The sequence below is a fragment of the Spinacia oleracea genome, chromosome 4 (assembly GCF_020520425.1).
Source record: "Spinacia oleracea cultivar Varoflay chromosome 4, BTI_SOV_V1, whole genome shotgun sequence".
NCBI lineage: Eukaryota > Viridiplantae > Streptophyta > Magnoliopsida > Caryophyllales > Amaranthaceae > Spinacia > Spinacia oleracea.
The window spans coordinates 40,078,701-40,102,115 of NC_079490.1; the positions used below are offsets into that span (position 1 = coordinate 40,078,701).

The 23,415-nt window shown below is 35.7% G+C and overlaps 1 protein-coding gene across 3 annotated transcripts; it reads left to right on the top strand.

Moving 5' to 3' along the window:
* The first annotated feature begins 8,800 nt into the window (after positions 1 to 8,800).
* Positions 8,801 to 23,327, top strand: LOC110793602 (auxin response factor 8). 3 transcript variants are annotated; one of them, XM_021998492.2, is made up of 14 exons: positions 8,801 to 9,538; positions 9,735 to 9,850; positions 9,941 to 10,039; positions 10,189 to 10,245; positions 10,333 to 10,488; positions 10,578 to 10,662; positions 14,868 to 14,958; positions 15,055 to 15,219; positions 15,357 to 15,479; positions 16,016 to 16,091; positions 20,919 to 21,066; positions 21,161 to 22,167; positions 22,266 to 22,456; positions 22,820 to 23,327. In XM_021998492.2, exons 1-14 carry the CDS (start codon positions 9,496 to 9,498, stop codon positions 22,908 to 22,910), a joined length of 2,448 nt encoding a protein of 815 aa, XP_021854184.1. In that variant the 5' UTR covers positions 8,801 to 9,495; the 3' UTR covers positions 22,911 to 23,327. The 3 variants fall into 3 exon arrangements, with proteins under 3 accessions (XP_021854184.1, XP_021854186.1, XP_021854185.1); XM_021998494.2 differs by having other exon boundaries at positions 8,818 to 9,538; positions 20,919 to 21,048; XM_021998493.2 differs by having other exon boundaries at positions 8,818 to 9,529.
* The last annotated feature ends 88 nt before the right edge of the window (positions 23,328 to 23,415 follow it).

Consider the following 23,415-nt stretch of genomic DNA (forward strand, 5'->3'; position numbering starts at 1 on the left):
CCACTGAGGGTGGTGGTGGTTCGCACGGAGCAGGAGCAAAAGGGAGTAAAAATTGGTTTTAATTTCTCTGATTTTTGATGTTGAAAATTCAATTGGAATTAGGATTGATTTGTATAGTCAAGTAGAGTGAAAGAGAAGCTGAAATCCTTGGGGAACAAGGAAATGAATCAAGACAGAATTGAGGGAAGGAGAGGAAGGAAGAAATTTCTGCATTTCTTGCTTTGTACGTGGAGAGCAAAGAGAAGAAAGGGAAATGGAATCTTGGTGCTCCAAGGGCATTTTCGTAATTTCACATGGTTGACTAAAATTCAGAAATTATGTTTCTATTTTTGGAAATTACTAAAAATAGAAATGTTTAATTAAAACAAAGTCTCGTAAAATATATCGTTAACGAAAAATAAATAAATTTTCGTTTATAAATTTATCGTTTAAAATAAATCGTAAAATCGTTTAAAATAACGAAATTTTTAAATTATTTCTAATAATTAAAACGAAATTACGTTAATAAAATATTATTAATTTTAATAAATCGAGTTTAAAAATTTCGGGGTATTACAATAAATCATGCGGAAAAACCATAAACCCAGGAAAACATATTATTTACACATAATCATTTAGCATAGATTAGATGCATACTCTTTGTTGCGTGCCTTCCCTAGCTGCGCCCGAACCGAACAAGAACAAGTCTTTAGGACTCCAAGTGTCGTCCCTCCGTAGATAGTCCACAGCACGTCCGGATCCGCCTTAAGATTGACCAACTAGAATCGCCCTTAAGGTACTATTATTTTCGGCACTTTATAGGCAAATGTGAGACTGAATTTTTTCTCTCAAAAACTCACTTTGAATACTTTGAAACTTGTGTTATAAATTGTGAGCCCTAGCCTCATATTTATAGCGGTATGGAAAGGGAATCGAAATCCTATTCAGATACAAATTAATTAAACCTAGAATCCTACAAGAACTCTAATTTAATTAATTTATCAAATAGAATTAGGAATTTAATCATTAACCGAACTCTGCATGTTTTAGGAAACGTGCACGAACACAAACACTTGCACACACACGCACGGCAGCCACGATGGGCCCCATGCGTGCGCGCGAGCAGCAGCCCACGCAGCGCCCGCGCGCGCTGCGCGCTGCGCGTGCTGTGCGCGCTGTGCGCGCTGCGCAGCCTGCTGGGCCTGGCCTTGCGCTGGGCCTGGCGTGGCTGTTTGTGCGGCGCGCTTGGCTTGCTGGGCGATGGCCTGGCTTCGTGCTGGGCCTCGTCCGGCAGGCCTCGTCCGATGCTTATTCGTACGATGCGCTTCCGATTAAATTTTCCGATTCCGGAATTCATTTCCGATACGAACAATATTTAATATTTCCGATTCCGGAATTAATTTCCGTTTCGAACAAATATTTAATATTTCCGTTTCCGGAATTATTTTCCGATTCCGGTAATATTTCCGATTCTGACAATATTTCCGTTTCCGGCAATATTTCCGATTCTGGCAATATTTCCATTTCCGATAATATTTTCCGACACGTACCATGTTTCCGTTTCCGGCAACATCTACGACTTGGATAATATTTATATTTCCGATACGATCCATATTTCCGTTTCCGGCAATATCATCGTTTCCGGAGTATTCATTCCTTGCCTGTGACGATCTTAGCTCCCACTGAAACCAAGATCCGTCGGTTCCGAATATTCATAGATGGAGTATTTAATGCTATTAAATACTTGATCCGTTTACGTACTATTTGTGTGACCCTACGGGTTCAGTCAAGAGTAAGCTGTGGATTAATATCATTAATTCCACTTGAACTGAATCGGCCTCTAGCTAGGCATTCAGCTCACTTGATCTCACTGAATTATTAACTTGTTAATTAATACTGAACCGCATTTATTAGACTTAACATAGAATGCATACTTGGACCAAGGGCATTATTTCCTTCAGAAGAACCCGTCAAGTCAACACACACATCACAACCCCAATCCCAAGAGTAGAGCAACACATCTGCGGGCCTGGCGTCTGCTGGCCTGGCCTGGCGTTATTATTATTATTATTATTATTATTATTATTATTATTATTATTATTATTATTATTATTAATCAACAAAGTATTGGCCTGGCGTAATGGTTGAGACTAAGCCAAAGGTCCTATAAATGGTATGCCGCAACTTCAACTCATCTTCCTTCATTTATAATTCGTAAATAGTGAGAGTCTTGTGCATTGTTTAAGACTTTTTTATCTTTAATTATTACTTTCATACCATTTCATTTGACATAAACATAACTTTCTTCTGTGTGATATATTATCATGCTAAAACCTTTTTATCTTATGTTATGATTTCTCCTCATCATTTTTTGACTTGTAAATCATTTGTCGTTGACATTTCTGTGGTGTTTTTTTACTCAATTTGGACACTATGATTGGGTAAAAAATGATGGGGTTTCAACTGAATTGTCATTCTTAAACTAGCTTTTTATCTGGTGATGCAGAGCAAGCAAGGGGATTTTCTGGAACTAACTGTAAGGCATCAAGTATGTCCAAGTTTTGTGATGTTAGTAATTCTCAAAAATCTTGACCGTCTCACAAGATACAAGCATGAAGAAAAGTCCTTGGTTGTACTATGTATAAGTTACAATAGTTGTACACAAGGTATAATTGTTGCCCTTTGATCTCAGGCTTTTATTTTAAGGTTTGAGTGTTACGTTGTTTAGTTGACATAAGAATTAAATTCCCATAAAAAATTTATTTTCATGGTAAGTTACTTTCTTTGTGAACTTCACAGGAAATGACGTGTTCTTGTTAGGTTGTACTAAGAAACTTGCGCTTTCTAGGAAATGACATGGAAATTGTGACTTACCAAAGGGAGGATGTGTAAGTCACTTCCATATCCCATGGAAATTCCAAATTCCGAAAAGTATTACTTCTCTCATTTCATCAATTTCATAGCAGCCAAACAATATGACAAATGTTCAATTCGTGGAAGTCACACTTTCCCTATAATTACTTGTAACCAAGCAACTCCTGGGAATGATCAAAGGAAAAAAGAATGAAGATATGAGATATAATGTATGATCACTATCTGCTATAGATAATAAATTGGAGGTGTAATAATAATGCATAATATTTGATGTTTCCTATTTTGTAGATTTTGAAGTGGAAGGTGTAATAATGTTGTGGCATGTATTCCTTTAGTAATCAATCATTAAAATTGTCCTGGGAATGTTTAACATTGTTAAGCATAATTTATTAAGGAGTGACTAAACATCATTATCATATTGGATGTTAATGAAGCATGGTGATTGGTACTTCCTCTTACTCCTTCCTCTTTGTTGTGGCTTTTTATCGTGGGTCCTATATTAATCTGGAAAGATGGAAGGTTGTTACTCCCGTCTAAACTAGTCTCCGTTTGTTTTGACGAAAAATATTATTCCCGAAAAATAATTTTTCTTTGTTTGTTTTAAAAAGAGTGTGAAACAATTTTTTTCAAAGGTGGAAAATAAGTTTCTCGAAAGCTCAATTTGATTTAGTGTAAAACGTTTTTGTTGCAAAATAATTTTACATGGAAAAAAATTTCAAAGGAAAAACAATTTCATACTAGTTTTCTTTTTGTTTGGTTCCTCAAAAGAAAATGAGAGTAAGTTGAGGGAAGAAGGGGAAGGGAGGTAAAGAGAAAATGAGGAAATGCTGGAAAGTGGTTTCCCTCCCTTTCAAATGGAAATGGTTTTTCCTCCTTTAAGGGAGTTATGTCAAACCAAACAACGTAAAATGATTGAAGACGGAAAAACGTTTTACACCCTACTGAACGGAGCCTAAGAGAAAGTCGATATCCCCTTTGAAAGGAAAGAATGTCACATTTTTCACTCTTATTCCTTACATTACCTTTTCTCTTTTCTCATTCCCACTTCTATGTTATTTTTCTTTATAAATTTTAGGCAAATTTGTCAATCAACTATACCTTCATCAACCCAAACAAATTTTTAGCAACCCCTTTGCCCAGTTTTAGGATTGTAGAATTTGCAAGTTACTAACTTCCTTCCCGGGTTTTCATGAGTCCAAACAGTCCTCTTAGCAACAGGAAAACCACATCCATATCTCCCAACCGTGGTTACTGCAAAGTCATGTCAGAAATTCGATTCAATTCAAACAATTGGGATAAAACTCTAACTTTTCTACATTATACACAAAATTAATTAACAAATTTACCGAATTGTAGATGAAGAGTGTCGAGAATGATAGAAATGAGATAAAATCTACCTTGGAAGCAACAATTTCACCGAAATTCAGTCAGCAGGAAGAGAGGGGCGAAAATTGTTGTGGGAAGAAGACCAGAGAGAATGAACTTTGGGGTTTTTAAAATTGTTGTGGGAAACAGGGTGAGGTTAGCAAAATCGGCGAAGTCAACGCCGGAAAACCAAAAAGGTTGTCTCTTGCAAGTTCCTTTTTTTACTTTTACGTATGTTTTCGCAAAAAATAAAATAAAAGGTTGTTTCTCGCAATAAAAGGGTTATAAAAGGGGTTTTTTGGCAAATTTGCCTAATTTTTATTGTAAAGAAACAAAAAAAAAGAAAAACTATTTTTCTTTGATGTTTTTCCTTGAAATTTGTTTTCAATGAAAAATCTTTTTCCTTTGAAATTGTTCTCGGTTGAAACAAACGGAGGCTTAATTAAGTGACACGATTAACAATTTAACACCTGGTATCTACTATCTAATACTTCCTCCATTCTTATTTATATGATAAAATAGGATTTTGGACATTATTCACACAACCTCCTTTCACTTCCTTTTGTGGTTTATACTTAAGTACAAACATAGTCGTGTGGGGTTTTGTTAGATTCGTCTAAATAAATATTTTTTAAATAGCAACTTTTTTTATAATTTTTTCTTATCCAAAATTGAAGATATTAATGTTTGAAATCGTGCATTGACAAACGTGACTAAATAATTGTGTCATTTAAATAAGAACATAGGAAGTACTTTCTTCTTTAAAATTGATTGGTCCGACAAAACAAGTAATTGTTTGATATCTAATACCATGTACGTAATACTAAAAAGGCTACTATTACCTCCGTTTCAAAATGATCTTTATAATTACCTTACTATTTGCACAAATATTAAGGGAAAATGTATAAAAAAGTGGGTGTACATAATAAAATATGGATAAAATAAGGTAGAGGTGTAAAAAGGTGGGTGAGTGTAAGAAAAAAGAAGAAGAATAAAGTAAGAGAAAATGAGTGAAAAATTTAAATGTTGTGGAGTAAGATGAGGAGCCGTGATATACCGCTGGGGAATATCGGATTTTTCGTCCATACCCAGGGGTAAAATAATATTTTCGCTTAATGCGTTGCAAAGTCAAATAAAGTACTAAGTATCGACAATAATGTCAGTAATTAATACAACAATGACAGTATTTTAATACAACAATGACAATATTTATACAAACGATGACAATATACATGCAACACTTACCCATTCATTTAAGTGTCCATTTACTTTTCTATTTCATTTCCTTTCCTTCTTTTTGGGTGATTATGAAAGACTTTAATACAACATTGACAATATATATATAACAACGACAATCCTCGTATGACCGCATATAGCAAGTTAACAACACTTTTATCCATTCATTTAAGGGGTTGATCACGCCTTAAATGTTGTTGTTGTTGTATGGGGACAAAGATCTACTGTCTCCCAACGGGTGTATCACGCTTCTAAGATGAGTAACATAGTAAATTTTCATGTCAAAAAATAAAATTCAATGTGAATAATATTATAAAACCGATAAAAACAGACAATGTATATAACATTTTGAAACAAAGATAATACTCCATACGTTATAACTTTCCGATCCTCCTTTTAAATCTCTTAGTACGCAGGGATAGGTAAATTTATACCTTGTTAGTAACTCGTTTGAACATTGGTTAATAATCTTCTACGGAGTACTTGGTGTGTTGATGATAGAAGCTAAACTAGATTAGTATATATAAGTTCCAGTTGATGAGCTTATATATGTTGTCTTGGATTGAATTGTAGAGATCATGTGGTTAGGTGCTCATTATTTCGGGATCCCATCACTAATTCACTTTGGATCTAATACGCATGAAAATAGTGTTTTAGATCATTTTGAGGTGACTTTACACCCGACTTACAATTTTTATTAAACACCCGATTCATTTAAAATGTGTGATGTGTATTTATTAACCAAACTTTCATTGATACCATCGACCTATATAGAATTAGGTAACTTTAGTAAGAAGAACTATATTTTCTTCCTTACACGCTATGATTGAAGAGAGAATTTGTTGCAACAGAGTACCGATAAATTCACGAGTCGACCAAAAAGTAAACTTGCTAGTTGCTACTCATTTTCAATACCACACTATAAGTTTCTACTTAAATACCCATAATGTCTCATAAATGCGACTCGCATTGCTAAAACAACAAATTACATAGCAAACCATACTTTAAATAGATAGATTATAATAATTGTAGCACTAAAAAAATAAAAATGACCTTTCCCATCATCATTAACATAATCTTCCTATAGATTTAAAGAATCTAGTGAAGGGAGAATATAGAATTAGAAATAATAAATGATGGAAAGAAAATAATTATAGTACACAAGTTACTACTAAAAGAAGTGGGGAAAATTCTAAAATACAAAGGAAGGTTGGGTATAGCTTTCAAATTGACAACGACAACAGTAAAAGAGATATTGCTAAAAGGAAAATACAAACAATAAAGCAAATAGTGCAATATGGACTATGGAATGAGATCGGTAGGAAATGTTTAGACTAATGAAGACCATCTCTCTCTTATATTCATTCAATCCCATTAATATTTTACTTTTTTAATTCATACAAAGTGGCAGATGAAGTGCTGTATTAGATCGAAACCTCACACAATCATACAGAATACATAGTATGGAGGAGGTTGGCTACATCGCAGTTCACCAACGGCTTTTTCGCCCATATATAGGGGCAAAATCGTCTTTTTACTTAATTAGTTGAAAAGTCAAACAAAGTACTAAGTATCGGAAATAAATGACAGTATTCAATACAACAATGACAGTATTCAATACAACAATGACAACAGTTATACAAACAATGACAGAGTATATGTAACACGTTTATCCAGTCATTTAAGTGGTCCCTTTACTATTTATGTTTCATTTCGTTTTCTTCTTTTTGGATGATTATGACAAAGAGTATCTGTAACACGTTTATCCAGTCATTTAAGTGATCCCTTTACTATTTTTGTTTCATTTCCTTTTTTTATTTTTGGATGATTATGACAAATTTTAATACAACAATGACAGTATATACACAGTAATGACAGTATTTATCTAACATTTGACAGTATATAGCAAGTTCGCAACATTTTAACCATTTATTTAAGGGGTGGGCCATCATTGCAATTTATTTTCTTTTCACTTTTTTGTTTTTGGGTATGGGGCAGATACATCGCTGGTGAACTGCGATGTATCCTCCCTCTAGTATGGAGTACTTCCTCCATTTCTATATAGTAATAACACTTTTTTAAAATTGAAATGTCACAACAGTTGCAACACACCTAAAATGTAAATATTTGTTTACCCAAAGTTACAATTTTACAACTGAGATGAAGTATGTAATGTGAATAAAGTGGTTGTGACTCCACTCAAATACCACTTTCTTAAATACCGTATAAAGAAGTACTCCCTCCGTCCCGGAATACTTGAAACCGTTTGATTGGCACGGGGTTTAATTTATTATAATTGATTTCTTATTTAATTGAAAGGTAGTTAGTAGTGGAGTATTTTTTTAATATAGATAGTGGATATGGTGGGGGGTCATGAATTTTCTAATGTTTATTTGGAGTAGTAGGGTTGTTGGTGGGCCCTTAGGTAAGGTGAGAAAATAATAAAGTATTATGTAAAGTTTCCATTTTTAGAAGCGTTTCAAGTAATCCGGGACGGCCCGATAAGGAAAGCGTTTCAAATATTCCGAGACGGAGGGAGTATGTTACTAACAATAAAGAATCGAAGAAAGTACGTGTTAATACGAGGTTAATCATGTTACTTAACTAACTAAAGAAAAATAAACAAACAGTAAAATAAACGAACACAACGATGAGATACAAAGTTTAGAGCAACAATAAGGGGGAGCTCTTAGGTGACTCTTAAGGAGAGAGAAAAAATAAGAGCTAGCTCTTAAGTGTGTAATGGGAGTCTCTTGTTTGGAGATTGTAAGAGAAATTTCTGAAATAAGAGCTAGCTCTTACATATAAGAGCTAGTGCCATGTCATTATTTTTGTATAAAAATATAATAAAAAAAGAGGGTAATAGAGTATAAGAGTTAGTATTAAGAGTTAGTCCATTTCCATAAAATTTAGGAGGGGACTCTTATTTGGAGATGAAGCTTATGTGGCATAGGAGAGAGATTAAGAGACACCAAAATAAGAGTCCTCCCTTATTGTTGGTTATAGTTTTTACCACGAGACGTAGAGACCGCTCAGACCGGGTCTCTATTCTCTTTAGTGTGAATCAGTAACACAATCTATCTTTATTGAATAATTTGATAATGGTATTTTGATGGGCAAAAATCCGTACCCTCTTTCTGACAACGACCACTGAAGGATGGGGGCACATGCTTGCTGTCATATCAGTGCGGAAGCATCAGCAACCCAATACACGGTCACGATTTACTGCGTACGGCTCTTCCTACGGCTCTGATTTCCCCTTTTTCCATAAACATGCACTCTCTCTCTCCTCCCTCTTTCAAATCAAATTTGTGAATTTCATTTTTTATTTTATTTTATATAATTATATTTAATTAATTTTTTTACTACCAAAAATATCCCCACCCTTCTCTCTTCTTCTTCTTTCTTCATCCTTTCTTCCATATTTTTTCTCTCTCCTCTGCTCATACTACTGCACTGCTCAGGTCGATTTTGGTCGGGTGCTTACTCCATTAAACCTTCTTCTTGCTTCCTTAATAAATAAATAAAAACCCAAAAAAATTAAGAAAAAACCCAGAAACAAAAAAAACAAAAGTGGGAGTTTTTTTTTCTATGTTTGATGGGGTTTCAGTTTCATCATGTTTTGAAACTCGTGCTTTCATTTTATTGAGCTAGCTAAAAAGAAAACTGCTATTTTTGGTTAAAAAAAGAGAGAGTAGAAGCTGGGTTTACTACTTTGATGAAGTGGGTTATCTAGTAAAGTGATGGTTTAAGGAGTGATTTTGAGGTGGGTTTTGATTAATTTGATGTGGGTTTGTTTTAGTTTACTGAAATGTGGGGGTTTTGACCCTATTTTAGGAGATTTATGTAGTTCTAGGGTAGTAAATTTGAAGTATACTAATGAAGGAATGGAATGTGGTTGCAATTAGAAGGAAAAGGGTTTTTATGGGAAGTAAGGGTTTTCAATTATTGGGTATGTTGAAGTGGGAGATTATTAAGTTATTGCATATTAGTAAGGATTGTTTGAGTTAGCCTTTTACCCAGATTAGTTTTAAGTGGGATATGAAGCTTTCAACTTCAGGTTTGGGTCAGCAAGGTAATGAAGGTATTTTTCACTACCTAATCTAATCTTTTGCTTTTTTAGTTTATTATGAATTTTATATATGTTTTTATTTAATTTAGTTAGATTATACTGTTTTTAAGATGTATATATACTTGTTTAGAGATCTTTAGGGTATATAGAAAGTAGTATAATTGCTTTATTTGTGTATTGATCATATGTTTGAATGGGATTATGATAGGGGGTGAGAAGAAGTGTTTGAATTCTGAACTATGGCATGCTTGTGCTGGCCCTCTTGTGTGCCTACCGACTGCCGGCAGCCGTGTCGTCTACTTCCCTCAGGGTCATAGTGAGCAGGTTTAACTGTAACCATGATATTCATTTGTTTGGGAATTTATGTTTAAGGTCATCAATTTGCAGCTTGTAACTTTGATTATTGGAATTTAGGTTGCTGCCACTACCAATAGAGATGTTGATGGGCAGATACCGAATTACCCCAGCTTGCCAGCACAGTTGATCTGCCAACTTCACAATGTCACGATGCATGTTTGTCTTTTGCTCCTGTACTTGAATATTGTGTTAAAAGTTTTGTTCTATGCTTTAGTAATGGCAAAGAAAAACATATTGCGGCAGAGCGGGAAGCTCTCAGTAGGAAATCAAGAGCTAGACTGAGGTTTGTTTGTTTGGGATTTCAGGCTGACGTTGAGACAGACGAAGTCTATGCCCAAATGACTTTGCAGCCGCTGAGTCCGGTAATTTCTTTTATTATACTTGATATGATTAAGTTGCATGATCAGTTACATAGCAAAACCATTAACATGTTTGATTCATGTGTGCAGCAAGAACAAAAGGACATTTATCTACCTGCAGATTTTGGGATCCCTAGCAGGCAGCCCACCAATTACTTCTGCAAAACATTGACAGCCAGTGACACAAGTACTCATGGAGGGTTTTCTGTACCTCGTCGTGCAGCTGAGAAAGTTTTTCCTCCACTGGTAGCGTCTGTGCTTCCTGTTATGTTCTACTTAAATCTTCTCTCTTTTTTTTAATCCTTATAATATTTGCTTTTAAAAAAATCCTATAGGACTATTCTCAGCAGCCACCTGCTCAAGAGCTGGTTGCTAGGGATCTGCATGATGTCGAGTGGAAGTTTAGACATATTTTTCGAGGTATATGCTTCCTTCTTATATTGAATTAACTTTACATTAGTGAGTTTGATATTATAAATAACATTATTATCACTCAAGTTATACTGTAATGTATTGTACTTTCGAAGCCACCTGTGTCACTGTGCCAGCATCTGTAGAAAACATTTAGCGCTTTTCTACTCATCACTTCCTAAAGAAAACAAATTGGATAAAACCAACTCATTACTTTCCTCCTTTACTCTTTGTGGATACTGTCGCTATCACTGGCCTAATTAGCTATTACTGCTATCCTTATAATTTTTCTTGATGGTGATCAATAAGGGGAGGAGTAATGGAGGAAGTTTCCAGGCATGTGTGAATGTGTGATTCTATTTTCCCCTATACTTCATCATCAATTATACTGCTGGAAGCATATAAACCATTCATCAGTTTCAGCACACCTGTCTGTGAAGGAAAGAGTATTTTGATGCAGTTTTATTTTGCTGTCCGAAGTATAATAATTCTTACCTTGTCCCAGACATTGTGCCCAGTATGTAACTGGTGAGAAGGAAGAGGTGTGTATGGGAACAAGGTTAGACTGTTATTAGGATTGAGTACTAGAAATTGTATTATGAAGCTTAAGATCTACATTGGTGAAAGGTTTTCCTTGGGATGCAACTATATGTTGACCACCATGAAGCACCTAGATAGTGGGTCCAGTTACATACTTACATGATAGAATATGTACCTGCTATATTTGGTACAAAGTCTTGCTATTTGCGGAGTAAGATGCTAGTTTCCTACATTCCTTTACAGTTTAAGGTACTCTGATATAGACAACTAGTGATTATGCACACGATGCACGCGTGACATTTTATATGAATTTTGTAATTTTATGAAACAAAGAACGTACAAAGTATGTAGTTGCTTAGATAAATGGAAAAATTCTATATTTTTTATTTGTAATGATCATTTTCTAAAAAGTAGATGAATTTATTTTTCTTTCCATAGGTTATAATAGGTATTTCATAGGGGACACCAAAAAATCAACGACCTTAGGCGTTCCCTTATAGAATAAAGATTCATAATCATAATGCAAGTGCGTCATTTGTAGGCTATTACCACTTTGCAGCGTCTCATACATTTTACCAACGATTTATGTGCTTATTAGCCATGTCTGAAGGGCTTCCTGCTGCATTTATTTGATTGTGATGAATGCCTTCATAAAAATACACAATTCGCCTTTTGCTTGTTGCTTCACGAAATCATGATAACTGAAGAATTTTTTGAAACTTGGTTAAGTTTTAATCTCTCTCAAGGACTGACTATCAGTCTTGTCAGTGAATACAAGGAAAAGCATGGAGTTTCAAAGTTGTAATTCAAGGGGTAGTAAATACAGAAGCAAAATTAAGATAGTTCTAAGTCTTCTAACCATATATGATTTTGGGTGGAGTCATGTTAACATGTATGTGTTGAAGTGTTTGGCTGCTGAATATATTGGAATCAGTAGAGTTCCCCATTTTATGGAGAACGTGTAGTGTTATTTAGGTCCCGCCTTAAAAATCCCGTGAACACGTTAAGAGGTGAGCCTATATTGTAATTTTCGTTGGAACAAAAACTCCAATGCTGACATAGGATGTCTGAAGACGGTGGCCATCTGTTGAATAAGTCTTTTGATGCTAACCATAAGCTTTTTAAAAAGTTGAATCCAAATCTGAAGGATAACTGACCAGTTAGACCGACGTAGTACTATGCTCTTATAGATCCACTTAATGACATTTGTTCAGGTCTGTGATTTGTGAACAGAAATGAGCATTGGAGTAAAATAGCGAATGGGTTGGCTTTTGAACTATATAATAAAAAAAACAAAAAAAAACTATGTAAAGGAAGGGAAATTTATAGGCCTCACCAACCTTTGTTTAGCTCCCTTTTGTAGATTGCATGGACTTATCTATACTCTATACTTTTCTTGGTATAGGAGACAATCTGGTAAATGGAGAGTGGTTAAGAGGGTGATGTCAAAATCATTGATGCTTGATTTGACTTTTTGACTTTGGTAGCTGTGACCTAGTGGAATGAACTATTGACTGATTATTTGTAGAATGCTAGTTTTGGTTGTAAAATAGTTTCAACTGATGAAGTGATGATTATCGTGCTGGTTATTGTTACTCGTGTTACCAGGGAATCTTGAGGGTAGAGTGTTCCTGGATGGGAGAAAGATATAGTGACCAAATTGGTTTTGGAGGATCAGAGGGTTCATCAAATGATGTTGCTTCAGGGCTCAGCTACATTTTGATATGTTGAAATTTGAGTTATTCTTAATATGTCTTGCATTTTAGTTGAAAGTCGAAGAATCATAGTGGAGCCTTTATCCTCCAAAGAGTGGATGATGATTTTTTACCACATAACTCTTTTTACTGTTTTCTGCGTGGGATAATTAATCATAAGCTAAATCTATGGAGAACTTATCATTTCTTTTATATAAAAATCTGACATTCATCCTAATGTCGAAGACTGCTATTTGGAAAATGCAATGTTATATTATTGCTTGCCCTTTTCAGTCATCATTGGGCATATGCACTTTGACTTTTGTTGCTGAATCATTTCATAGCTTAGTGATCCGAAGGAATAGAAAACAATGATCACCTTGTGGTACGTTACTAGGTAGGTAGTTCTTACCTTCAAGAAAAGGAAGTTAGTTCTTGCATGAGTTTGGTAAAGCTTAACATGCAGTATATACAAGAGACCATGTAAACTCAAGCTCTAACACTGGATTACATATATTATCATTAATATACCGATGATAAGGTTTGCTAAGGAATTCAGAGTTCAGCACAGTAGGATTTGTTAAATATTTACAACACTGAAGAACTTACTGATCTTGGTATTTTCAACAAAGAATTCTCAAAGTTTTATCTCCACGGAGATTAAGTATCCCCTGAAAAAGGATGAATACTTTTAATAATCTTATGCGTGAAAAAGAAAAAAAAAACTTTGGATACTACAAAGACTTGTTTCCTCAATCGAAAACCAATGTTTTTCAACTTGGTATGTAGAAGACGTGGTTATTGATAATGAGGCTTTTGTAATTTCGCACGCCTTATCTTAATAAATCAGGTTCTATCTTATGTTATAAGTTTGGTTTTGGGAGCTCTCCTAATACTTCTGTGGGTACATGGATACATCTTTTTCTTTTATATAAAATTACTCCCTCCGTCCCGGAATACTTGACCTGTTTTCCTTATCGGGCCGTCCCTTAATACTTGACCTGTTTCTAAAAATGGAAATATTCTAACAATATTATATTATTTCTCACTCCACCCCTATTAACCCACCTACCCCCTACTCCATACAAAAAATAATTAAAAATGCAACCCCTACTCTCCCCCAACCCCACCCCTTCACACATTTCCCACTAACTACATTAAAATAATACCCCACTATCAATTACTACCTATTAAATTAAATAAGTCAATTCAAGTCCCTTAAACTCTGTGCCGGTCAAACCGGGTCGAGTATTCCGGGACAGAGGGAGTACGTAAAAAGGAGAAATTTCGTCGCTTCATTATTGTCTTGTAAAAAGTTTCTCATTTTTGTATCCCTGCTTTATGTTTTTTTACCATGTCTAAGTCAATGAACTTCGTGCCTTTGTCCTGTATACGAACTTTCTCTTAGTTCTCTTCGTGTAGGATTGTGTTTCATGAGTTTTTTATGGAACATGCGCAGAAATTTTGTGGTTATGTCATCCCACACGCAAGGTTATGCTAGTTCCCTTTTCTTGGTCTACTTTAAACTTTGCTCCTTTTAGTTTACTAGTGTAGGCAATTTTTTGATCAACCATCACTATCCACCAACTAATATGAACCCTTTAATGCCGGAGTTTTGGAAGACTGAAAATCATATCCTCTACCTAGTTCGAGGTAATAGTGGAGAGACAGTTTCTTGAATTTTGTCAGGGATTGGAGGACAGAAAAGCACATCTAGTTAGAATAATGTTAGATACCTTTGGATTATAATATGGTATCCGCTTCATGCAGGCTTGTCATAGTTATAGTAGCTGATGCTTAACTGATTTATCAACCTTTCTACCCCTACTTCCCCTAAAATTGTGTGCAAGCATGTATATACTTGATTTTCCAGTGTTTTGAACTTTTGATACATCTAATTTGTATGACCTTCTACTACGAGAAGTTAATATAGTGTATTTATACTATCTTTATTTAACAATTTAATGTTTTCTTATGCAGGACAGCCCAAAAGGCACCTATTGACTACAGGGTGGAGTGTCTTTGTCAGTGCTAAAAGGCTTGTTGCCGGAGATTCTGTTCTGTTTATATGGTAATATATTTTCTTGTTTTCTTGGAGTATCCAAGGTCTATTTAGTGCCTCAGTTTTATTTATGGAATCCCATCATAAACGCACATCTGAACTTAGGAATGAGAAGAACCAACTGCTTCTGGGAATTCGCCGGGCCACTCGACCTCAAACTGTGATGCCTTCATCTGTTTTATCAAGTGACAGTATGCATATAGGACTTCTAGCAGCTGCAGCTCATGCTGCTAATACTAATAGTTGTTTTACCGTCTTCTTTAACCCAAGGTCAGTACCATATCATTACTGATTTGTTTTCCTTACTCTTGGTTTTCCCTGGTTGTTTTTTTGAATTTCTTTAACCTTTTGTGCGGGTTAGGCTTTCTTTTTCCCTTCATTCTCATCATATTTATAATTGTTTTCAGGGCAAGCCCATCTGAGTTTATCATACCTTTGTCGAAATATGTTAAAGCTGTGTATCACACACGTGTTTCTGTTGGGATGCGATTTCGTATGCTGTTTGAGACCGAAGAATCAAGTGTTCGGAGGTGAGATATGCATATATGTTACACCTATATTGTGGTTGTTTCCCACAGTTACAGATGTATTAATGATTAGTCTACAGCAAGAAAGCATATTTAAATTTTGATAAAGCATTTCTTTTTTATTGAATGCTTTTTTGATACCATGGAGTATGTCTGACATGCCCTCATTCTGAAGCCTGGGCCTTGCTTACTATAAGTCGGTATTTCCTTGAGATGAAAATTCTCCTACACCACATTGTTTCTTCCTACGAGTGTATGCAAGCAATGTTGTATACTTGTATCCCTTTTGTTCCATCTGAAGTTCTTTGTTCTATTGTTGTACACTTACTATGAATTGCCAACATGGCATGATGTCATCGTGGAAAAGCATTTCCAACTGCAATTCTATAGGATTACTGAATCTGTATGCTGCAATCCAATTCACAAGATCAAATCACTAGATTTCTTGCAATTTGATTCCAATATTGTTTGTTTATGTTGCTCATTATTGTGTTTTTTGCATTGTAGATGTCTAATTGCTTCACCCTCATACTTTGCAGGTACATGGGTACAATCACTGGAATTAGCGACTTGGATTCTGTTCGTTGGCCAAATTCTCATTGGAGATCCGTGAAGGTATCATCTATACTTTTTAGTTGGTTAATATTCTGCATCTTAATCTGCTTGAAGACTAACTTCCCATCCATTTATGTTCGTTTCAAATATTTTCTACATGAGGAGAAAGACGATTTTCCATTTCTTAGATTTGCTTCTCTTATACTTCCTTCGTTTTTTTTGTTGCACCATTTCCAATTTTACATTATTTACACACTCTCTTTTATCAATCGTTTGTGATTTATACACAATGAATTATATAGTCATGTGAGATCTTGTTAGATTCGTCTCGATATTTTATTTTCAAAATATCAACTTTTTATAATTTTAACTAATGTATGATTATCCCTCAAAAAAAAAAAAAAAACTAATGTATGATTAGAGATATTAATGGCTAAAGATTTGCATTAGCAAGTGTGAAACATCAAATGGTACAACAACAACAACGACGACAAAGGCTTTAGTCCCAAAATGTTTTGGGGTCGGCTAACATGATTCGTCGTAGGAGATCGTCATCTAGGATGCTCGGACTCGGGTGCGGGTGTCCGGACCTGAACTTTTTTATAATCAAGGACTCGGGGACACGTTTTAGAAGTGTCCAACATTCAGATAAGGACTCGGGGACACGACAACCATTAAAAAAATATTAATTTTATTTATTTAAATATTTATAATTACTGTATTAATATTTAATATTTTTTGTGATTTTAAAAAATAATAAAAATTGAATATTTTGAAAGTTGAAATCAGTACATTAAACATGGTTTCTTTTCCCATAAATAAGAAAGTGGGGTTTCTCAGAAGGAATATCAAAAGTTAATAAAAAATTAAAAATTAAAAAATAAATAAAAAGAACAGCTGGCAAGCCCATTATCCCATGTTATTATTATTTTAATTCACTTTTAAAGAGGAGACTGTAGCTAACAGTTGTCCACACCTGTCCCAACTCCCAACTCCCAAGACTGCTTTCTTATTTTTTTTTAAAAAATTTAAAAACCTAAACCTATCGACTTCCATGGAGGTCGACTTCCATGGAGTCTGTCTGCCATATTCAAGAGCATCAACCCAGCCGACGAATATCCTATTGAGCTCGCGTTTCTCAGGCGACCAAAAGCCCTAAGGTCTCGGTCTCCACATCCATAATTTCAGGGCTCTATTTTCAGATCTAGGTTTTCAAAACCCTAAGACGAGTCCATTTTCTCCATAGCGAGTCGGGTCCGGATTCCGTGTCCGTACCCGCGTCGTGTCGTGTAGACACCGGTACGGCGGGGTTGTCCGGCGAGTCCGAGCATCCTAGATCGTCATTGTCACCAATCAAACCAGAAAGGAGCGGGAAGTTAAAAAAATAAAAAAACAAGGAATTAATGAAAGTAAGATAAGAGGAATATATATATATATATATATATATATATATATATATATATATATATATATATATATATATATATATATATATATATTACAGAAAAAATATTATAAGAGATAATAAAAATAAGTGAAGTTTAAAATAAATGTATAAGTAAAATAAGTACATTTCAAAATAGCAGGTATTTATTTTTTAAATAAATTTATAAAAAAGTAACAGAAAAATAGAAGCTGTATAAGTCAAATGAAGTCATCAATGTATATTCTCTCCCTCCACTCTGTCCTATCCAATGCCATATTCTCCTCAATCCCAAGAAAGCTCATGTCGTGCTCAATCACCTTCCTCCAATTTTTCTTAGGTCTTCCCCTACCCCTTGTAATTTTATCACTTTGCCACCCTTCTATCCTCCTAACCGCGGCATCACTTGATGTTCTGATTACATGTCCAAACCATCTTAAACGATTTCCCATCATCAGCCCCAGCCCTGAGGGTAGGCGGGGAGTGCAACCGCCTAGGGCCCAAGACGAAAAGGGGCCCAAAATGAAAATCGGTACAGTATATTTATATAAAAGATAAATAACGCATTAAACAATTGACATCTACCTTTAGTTCAGTGGTAACTTAGTGTGAGAGTACCCAATTTGGCGCGGGGTCGCGAGTTCGACCCTTGTTGCCTGCTAAGTTTTTCCCTTTGATCTTGTTCATTCAATTTTTTTTTGTTTACTTTCTAATTTGTGTATTTTTTTTAATTTACTTTTATTTTTCAGAGACTAATAAATTTCTCATTCATAATATTGTGTAAATGTATTTTTCAAATTTCACATTCATAATATTGGGTATATGTAATTTTTCAAATTATTTAAACTCCCATTTTAATGTTAGCACTGTGTTTAAGAAAAATATGGACGATGTTGATACTAATATTTCTCTCGCTACAAATAAATCTATATTTTATGGATCAAATAATAAACGTATATATGCATATTAACTATCTAGTAATCAAGTAAATTTTTTGTTGATTTGAATTTGAATGTGTAGTGACTTGGACGAAATTTTTTATGCGTCTTTCTTTTCATAGTGAAACGATATATTTCAGTTATCTACATATCATATTGGAAGGGGCCCTAAACCTTTATTTCGCCTAGCACCCCAAAATGTCAAGACTGGGGCTGCCCATCATCTTAAACTCGATCGGTGCAACCCCTACTTTCTCCCTAATAATCTCATTCCTCAAACGATCCTTTCTTGTATGCCCACACATCCAACGTAACATGCACATCTCTTCTACATTCATCTTATGCACGTGACATTGTTTCACTGCCCAGCATTCCGTGTCGTATAACAAAGCTGGCAGAATTGCCGTGCGGTAAAATTTTCCCTTCAATCTCTGGGGCATGCCTGGATCACATAGGAACCCCGTGACACCTTTCCACTTCAACCAACCTGCTTTGATTCTATGAGCCACATCGCCATCCAATTCTCCATCCTTTTGGATAATAGATCTTAAATAACGAAATTTTTCAAAGCCTTGGACAATTTTCCCATCTAAGGTAATCGCCCCGTCTCTTTGTCTTGTACTCCACTAAACTTACACTCCATATATTCCGTCTTGTTTCTACTCAACCTAAAACCCCGAGGTTCCATAACTCCAACTTACTTTCTACTCCTTTAGTTTCATCAATCAATACAATATCGTCCGCAAACATCATGCACCAGGGTATACTATCTTGAATTGACCTCGTCAATTCGTCCATGACCATCTTGATGCACTCCAATCGTAATGGAGAATTCTTCGGTCTTACCAACACTAGTTCTCACACTCGTGCTAACCCCCTCATACATGTCCTTGATGACATCAATATATTTCCTCGAAATTCCTTTCCTACTTAATGCCCACCAAAGAATTTCCCTTGGTACCTTATCATACGCTTTCTCCAAATCAATGAAAACCATATGTAAATCCTTTTCTTATCCCGATAATTTTCCATTAGTTGCCTTATAAGATGAATGGCCTCCATAGTCCATCTCCCAGGCATAAATATCCAAACTGGTTCTCCGAAATTTTCACAATAATCCATCTTTGGTCAATAATCCGCTCCTAAAGTTTCATAGTATGACTCATTAGTTTGATTCCTCGACAGTTGACACAATCCTGGACATCACCCTTATTCTTATACAAGGGGATGATAGTATTTTTCCTCCACTCTAATGGCATCCTATTAATTCCCCAAATATTGTTGAAAAGAGTTGTTAACAATGCAACATTGCAACCCCTCTCTCTCCCAAGCATCTCCAGACTTCGATAGGTATACCATCGAGCCCCACTGCCCTCTTCCGTCCCATATTTTTCAGTGCCATTTCGACTTCTCTCTTTTGAATTATTCGCATAAAGTCTAGGTTAACCATATCCCGAGGGATATTTGTATCCCCAATATCGCGCCCTTGATCCCCGTTGTTATCAAAGTAGAACCTCCATCTATCCTTCATTTCCTTATCTCCCACCAAATTTTTTTGATCAACATCAAATGGTGCAAGTAAAAAAAGACGGAGGAAGCATACATGATATGTGGTGTTTCTTGGTTGCTAATGTAGAAAATCTTCCATGTAGTAACATTTTGTTGCATTGCTAACATGGGTAGTTCTTGGATTCGCCCGTTGCTTGTTCCACTGGATTCTAGATTTCTGCCTCAAAGCACTCTCCTCAATTTCACTTTTTCAACAAAGCATTTCCTGCTCTTGAGTATGCAACCTCGGTTAACGAGCACGACAGAAGTAGCTATCCATACAATATTTTATCATCACTCTAGAATGAGAAAGACTTCAATTTGCTCACTTTTGTTTTGTTACTAGAGTATAACATTAAAGCTACCTTCCTTTCATCTTCTATTTCCGGCTCTTGTTACTCCCTCTGATTGACACAGAAATGGTTATATTTAACTTTTTGAGGTCAAATTGTGAAAGCTTTGACCGAATGTTACCACTCATACAAACATCAATACATTATCATGCGGGTTGTTTCTTGATCGTCTCAATGAGTATTTTAAGAATATCAAAATTTTATAATATGTAGTATAGAGATATTGATGGTCAAAAGTGTGTATTGGAGACCATAGAAAAACAAGTTTAACCATTTTTCTGAAACGGATTAGTATATTCTAATGGATTGGGTGCTTATAGAAAAATCTGGGAGAAAACCAATCCTCCCGAATTACGATTGTGTTTATCAACATTTATCATAGTTCTCTTCCATATAACTTTATTATTTAATATTTCTTTGTGCTGCCCGCATCGCTCAGATCGCTTAAGCTCACAACCTCTTCGAACCGCTGTTACTATTTTTCATGACCCTCTACTGCTGCCTTTACAATGCTTTCTCAAGATTTTGTTCTGTAGTCAAATAGTTCAAGATATCATGATAAAACTTTTAACGTACAACTTGTATTTGATTATCTTATATTTTTCAATTGGGTGTTTATGTGCAGGTTGGTTGGGATGAATCAACTGCTGGTGAGAGGCAACCACGAGTGTCATTATGGGAAATTGAGCCTTTGACGACCTTCCCCATGTATCCGTCTCTTTTTCCCCTGAGGCTCAAAAGACCGTGGCATGCTGGTACTTCATCATTGTCAGGTTTTGCTGGGGGATTGGCGTCGCTTCTTGCTTAATGAAAAATGAAAAGGATTAGGTTTTGAATTTTTAAGAGAGTCTGTATTTCATCTTGCAGATAATATAGATGATGCTGCGAACAGCTTAATGTGGTTGAGAGGACAGGGTGGAGAACAAGGTCTTAATTCGATGAATTTCCAATCCCTCGGAATGTTTCCTTGGATGCAGACAAGAGCTGACAATTTGCTTCCACTTGGAAATCAGAATCAGCAATACCAAGCATTGTTATCATCCAATTTTCAGAATTTAAGAGGAAGTGATGTCTTGAATCCACAGATGATGCAGTTTCAACACCCTGTACAATATCTCCAACAGTCAACTGGTCAAATTCCTATGTTGCAACAGCAGCAGCAGCAGCAGCAGCAACTGTTTCACCCATCAATTGCTCAACAGCTCTTGCAAGGGCAGTCTCAAGTTTCAAAGGATAACCTTCCTCTTCCTCAGCGGATTCTCCCACAGGAGTACTTCAAACAGAACGAGGGACTAGCAAATCAGCAGTTATGTGGTTCTGAAGCATATTCACTATCGAATAATGAAATGCAAAGCAGGCAGCAACATCATACTATGTCATCGTCACTTGGAAAAGCAGACACTAGCACTGCAAATGCTGAGCTCCCCTCTCAGTCTCCTGTACAAAACATGATGTCTTCCACACGTACTGAAGGAATTAGTAGTTTGTCTGACATGTCAAATGTAAATCACACGATGTTAAATGAACAGACTTCCCAACATCCCATGGTATCATTGAATTCATATACACCCATTAATGCCTTTGGGGATGCTGTTTCATTACCACCATACCCTGGAAAAGATGCTTCCTTGGAGACTGGAAACTGTAGCTTAGATGTGCAGAATCACAATGTATTTGGTGCTAATCTTGATTCTTCTGGGCTGGTATTGCCTATGACAATGCCTACCACTTATCGCAATTCATCACATGATACAGATCTATGCTCAATACCATCAGGTTTTCATAACCCAATGTATGGTTGTAATAGCAACTCCCCCGAGTTGCACAGTGAAGGGCAGGGTGACCTGCAGACCCCAACTAGAACATTTGTCAAGGTATAGAGTTGTAAAGAAAATGAAAATATCCTTTTTAAATTTGTTTTCCTTTTTTCCAAAGTACCATTCAGTAATTTCTTGGTATTTCTTGGTTTCAGGTGTATAAATCTGGATCAGTTGGGCGTTCGTTAGACATATCCCGGTTCAGCAGCTATCATGAGCTGCGTGAGGAGCTGGGACAGATGTTTGGAATTGAGGGAAAGCTCGATGACCCTCTGAGATCAGGCTGGCAGCTTGTATTTGTCGACAGGGAGAACGATGTGCTTCTCCTTGGAGATGATCCATGGGAGTAAGTCATCTGATCATCTTTTCTGCTTATTTCTAAATAAACACCATTTTGCTGCCCACTTCATTCATACTAAGATCGTTGAATCTCTTCTTTGTTACAGTACATGTTTTATTCTATCCACAAGTCTATTACTCTCTTCTCTTATTCTTTAGATTTAGTCTCTGGTGTTTGCTCGTCTCCCTTGTTCTCTTATAATTTCTGCTAATTCTAAACTTTGCCCTAACCTGTTTGGTAGAATCCTGAGTTCCAATTGTTGACCTTGTTTTTTCATATTGTTTTGTTGTTCTGTTTGTTTCTTCCCCCAAATCCTCCTTGTTTTAGATTTATAACAAGCTACTTCTTCTCTGTCATTTTGTCCTACAGGGCATTCGTGTACAATGTCTCCTATATTAAAATACTTTCACCTGAGGATGTTCAGAAGTTGGGGAAGCACGGGACTGAGACGTACTCATAGATCTGCCTATAAAAAGTTGCAGATTGAAGTTACAGTATAGTCCTTTGTTCCACGTCAACCCATCTTCCACATATCAAGCAAGTGAATATAAAATCGTTTAGTATTTTTCTTACAGCATGTTCTGAGTACTACTAACTCAGCTTCTGGGAGGCTTTATGCCTTGAAATTCTAAACATTAAATTACTCCGTACTAGTTTTTGTTCAAATACACATTTTGTAGCTCACCTGAAGTTTATATTCCGAGGTGTTGCAGGATTTATGTAGCTTTTGTGTCATAATTCTTAGTCATTTTGGGTGAGTAAGACTTAGTCAAGTTCTTAAACAAACTGGTCACTGAAATTGTTGTAACAAATACTCTGCTATTAGAAGTTGAGAAAACTATTGCTATTATCTTGCCGGCTTCTCGGCTTTTCTTCATTATTTCCTTTAAACATTCAAGGATTACAAATGACCTGTTACACATTTTTAATTTTGTGGTTCAACATAAATTGAAATGTTGACAGTG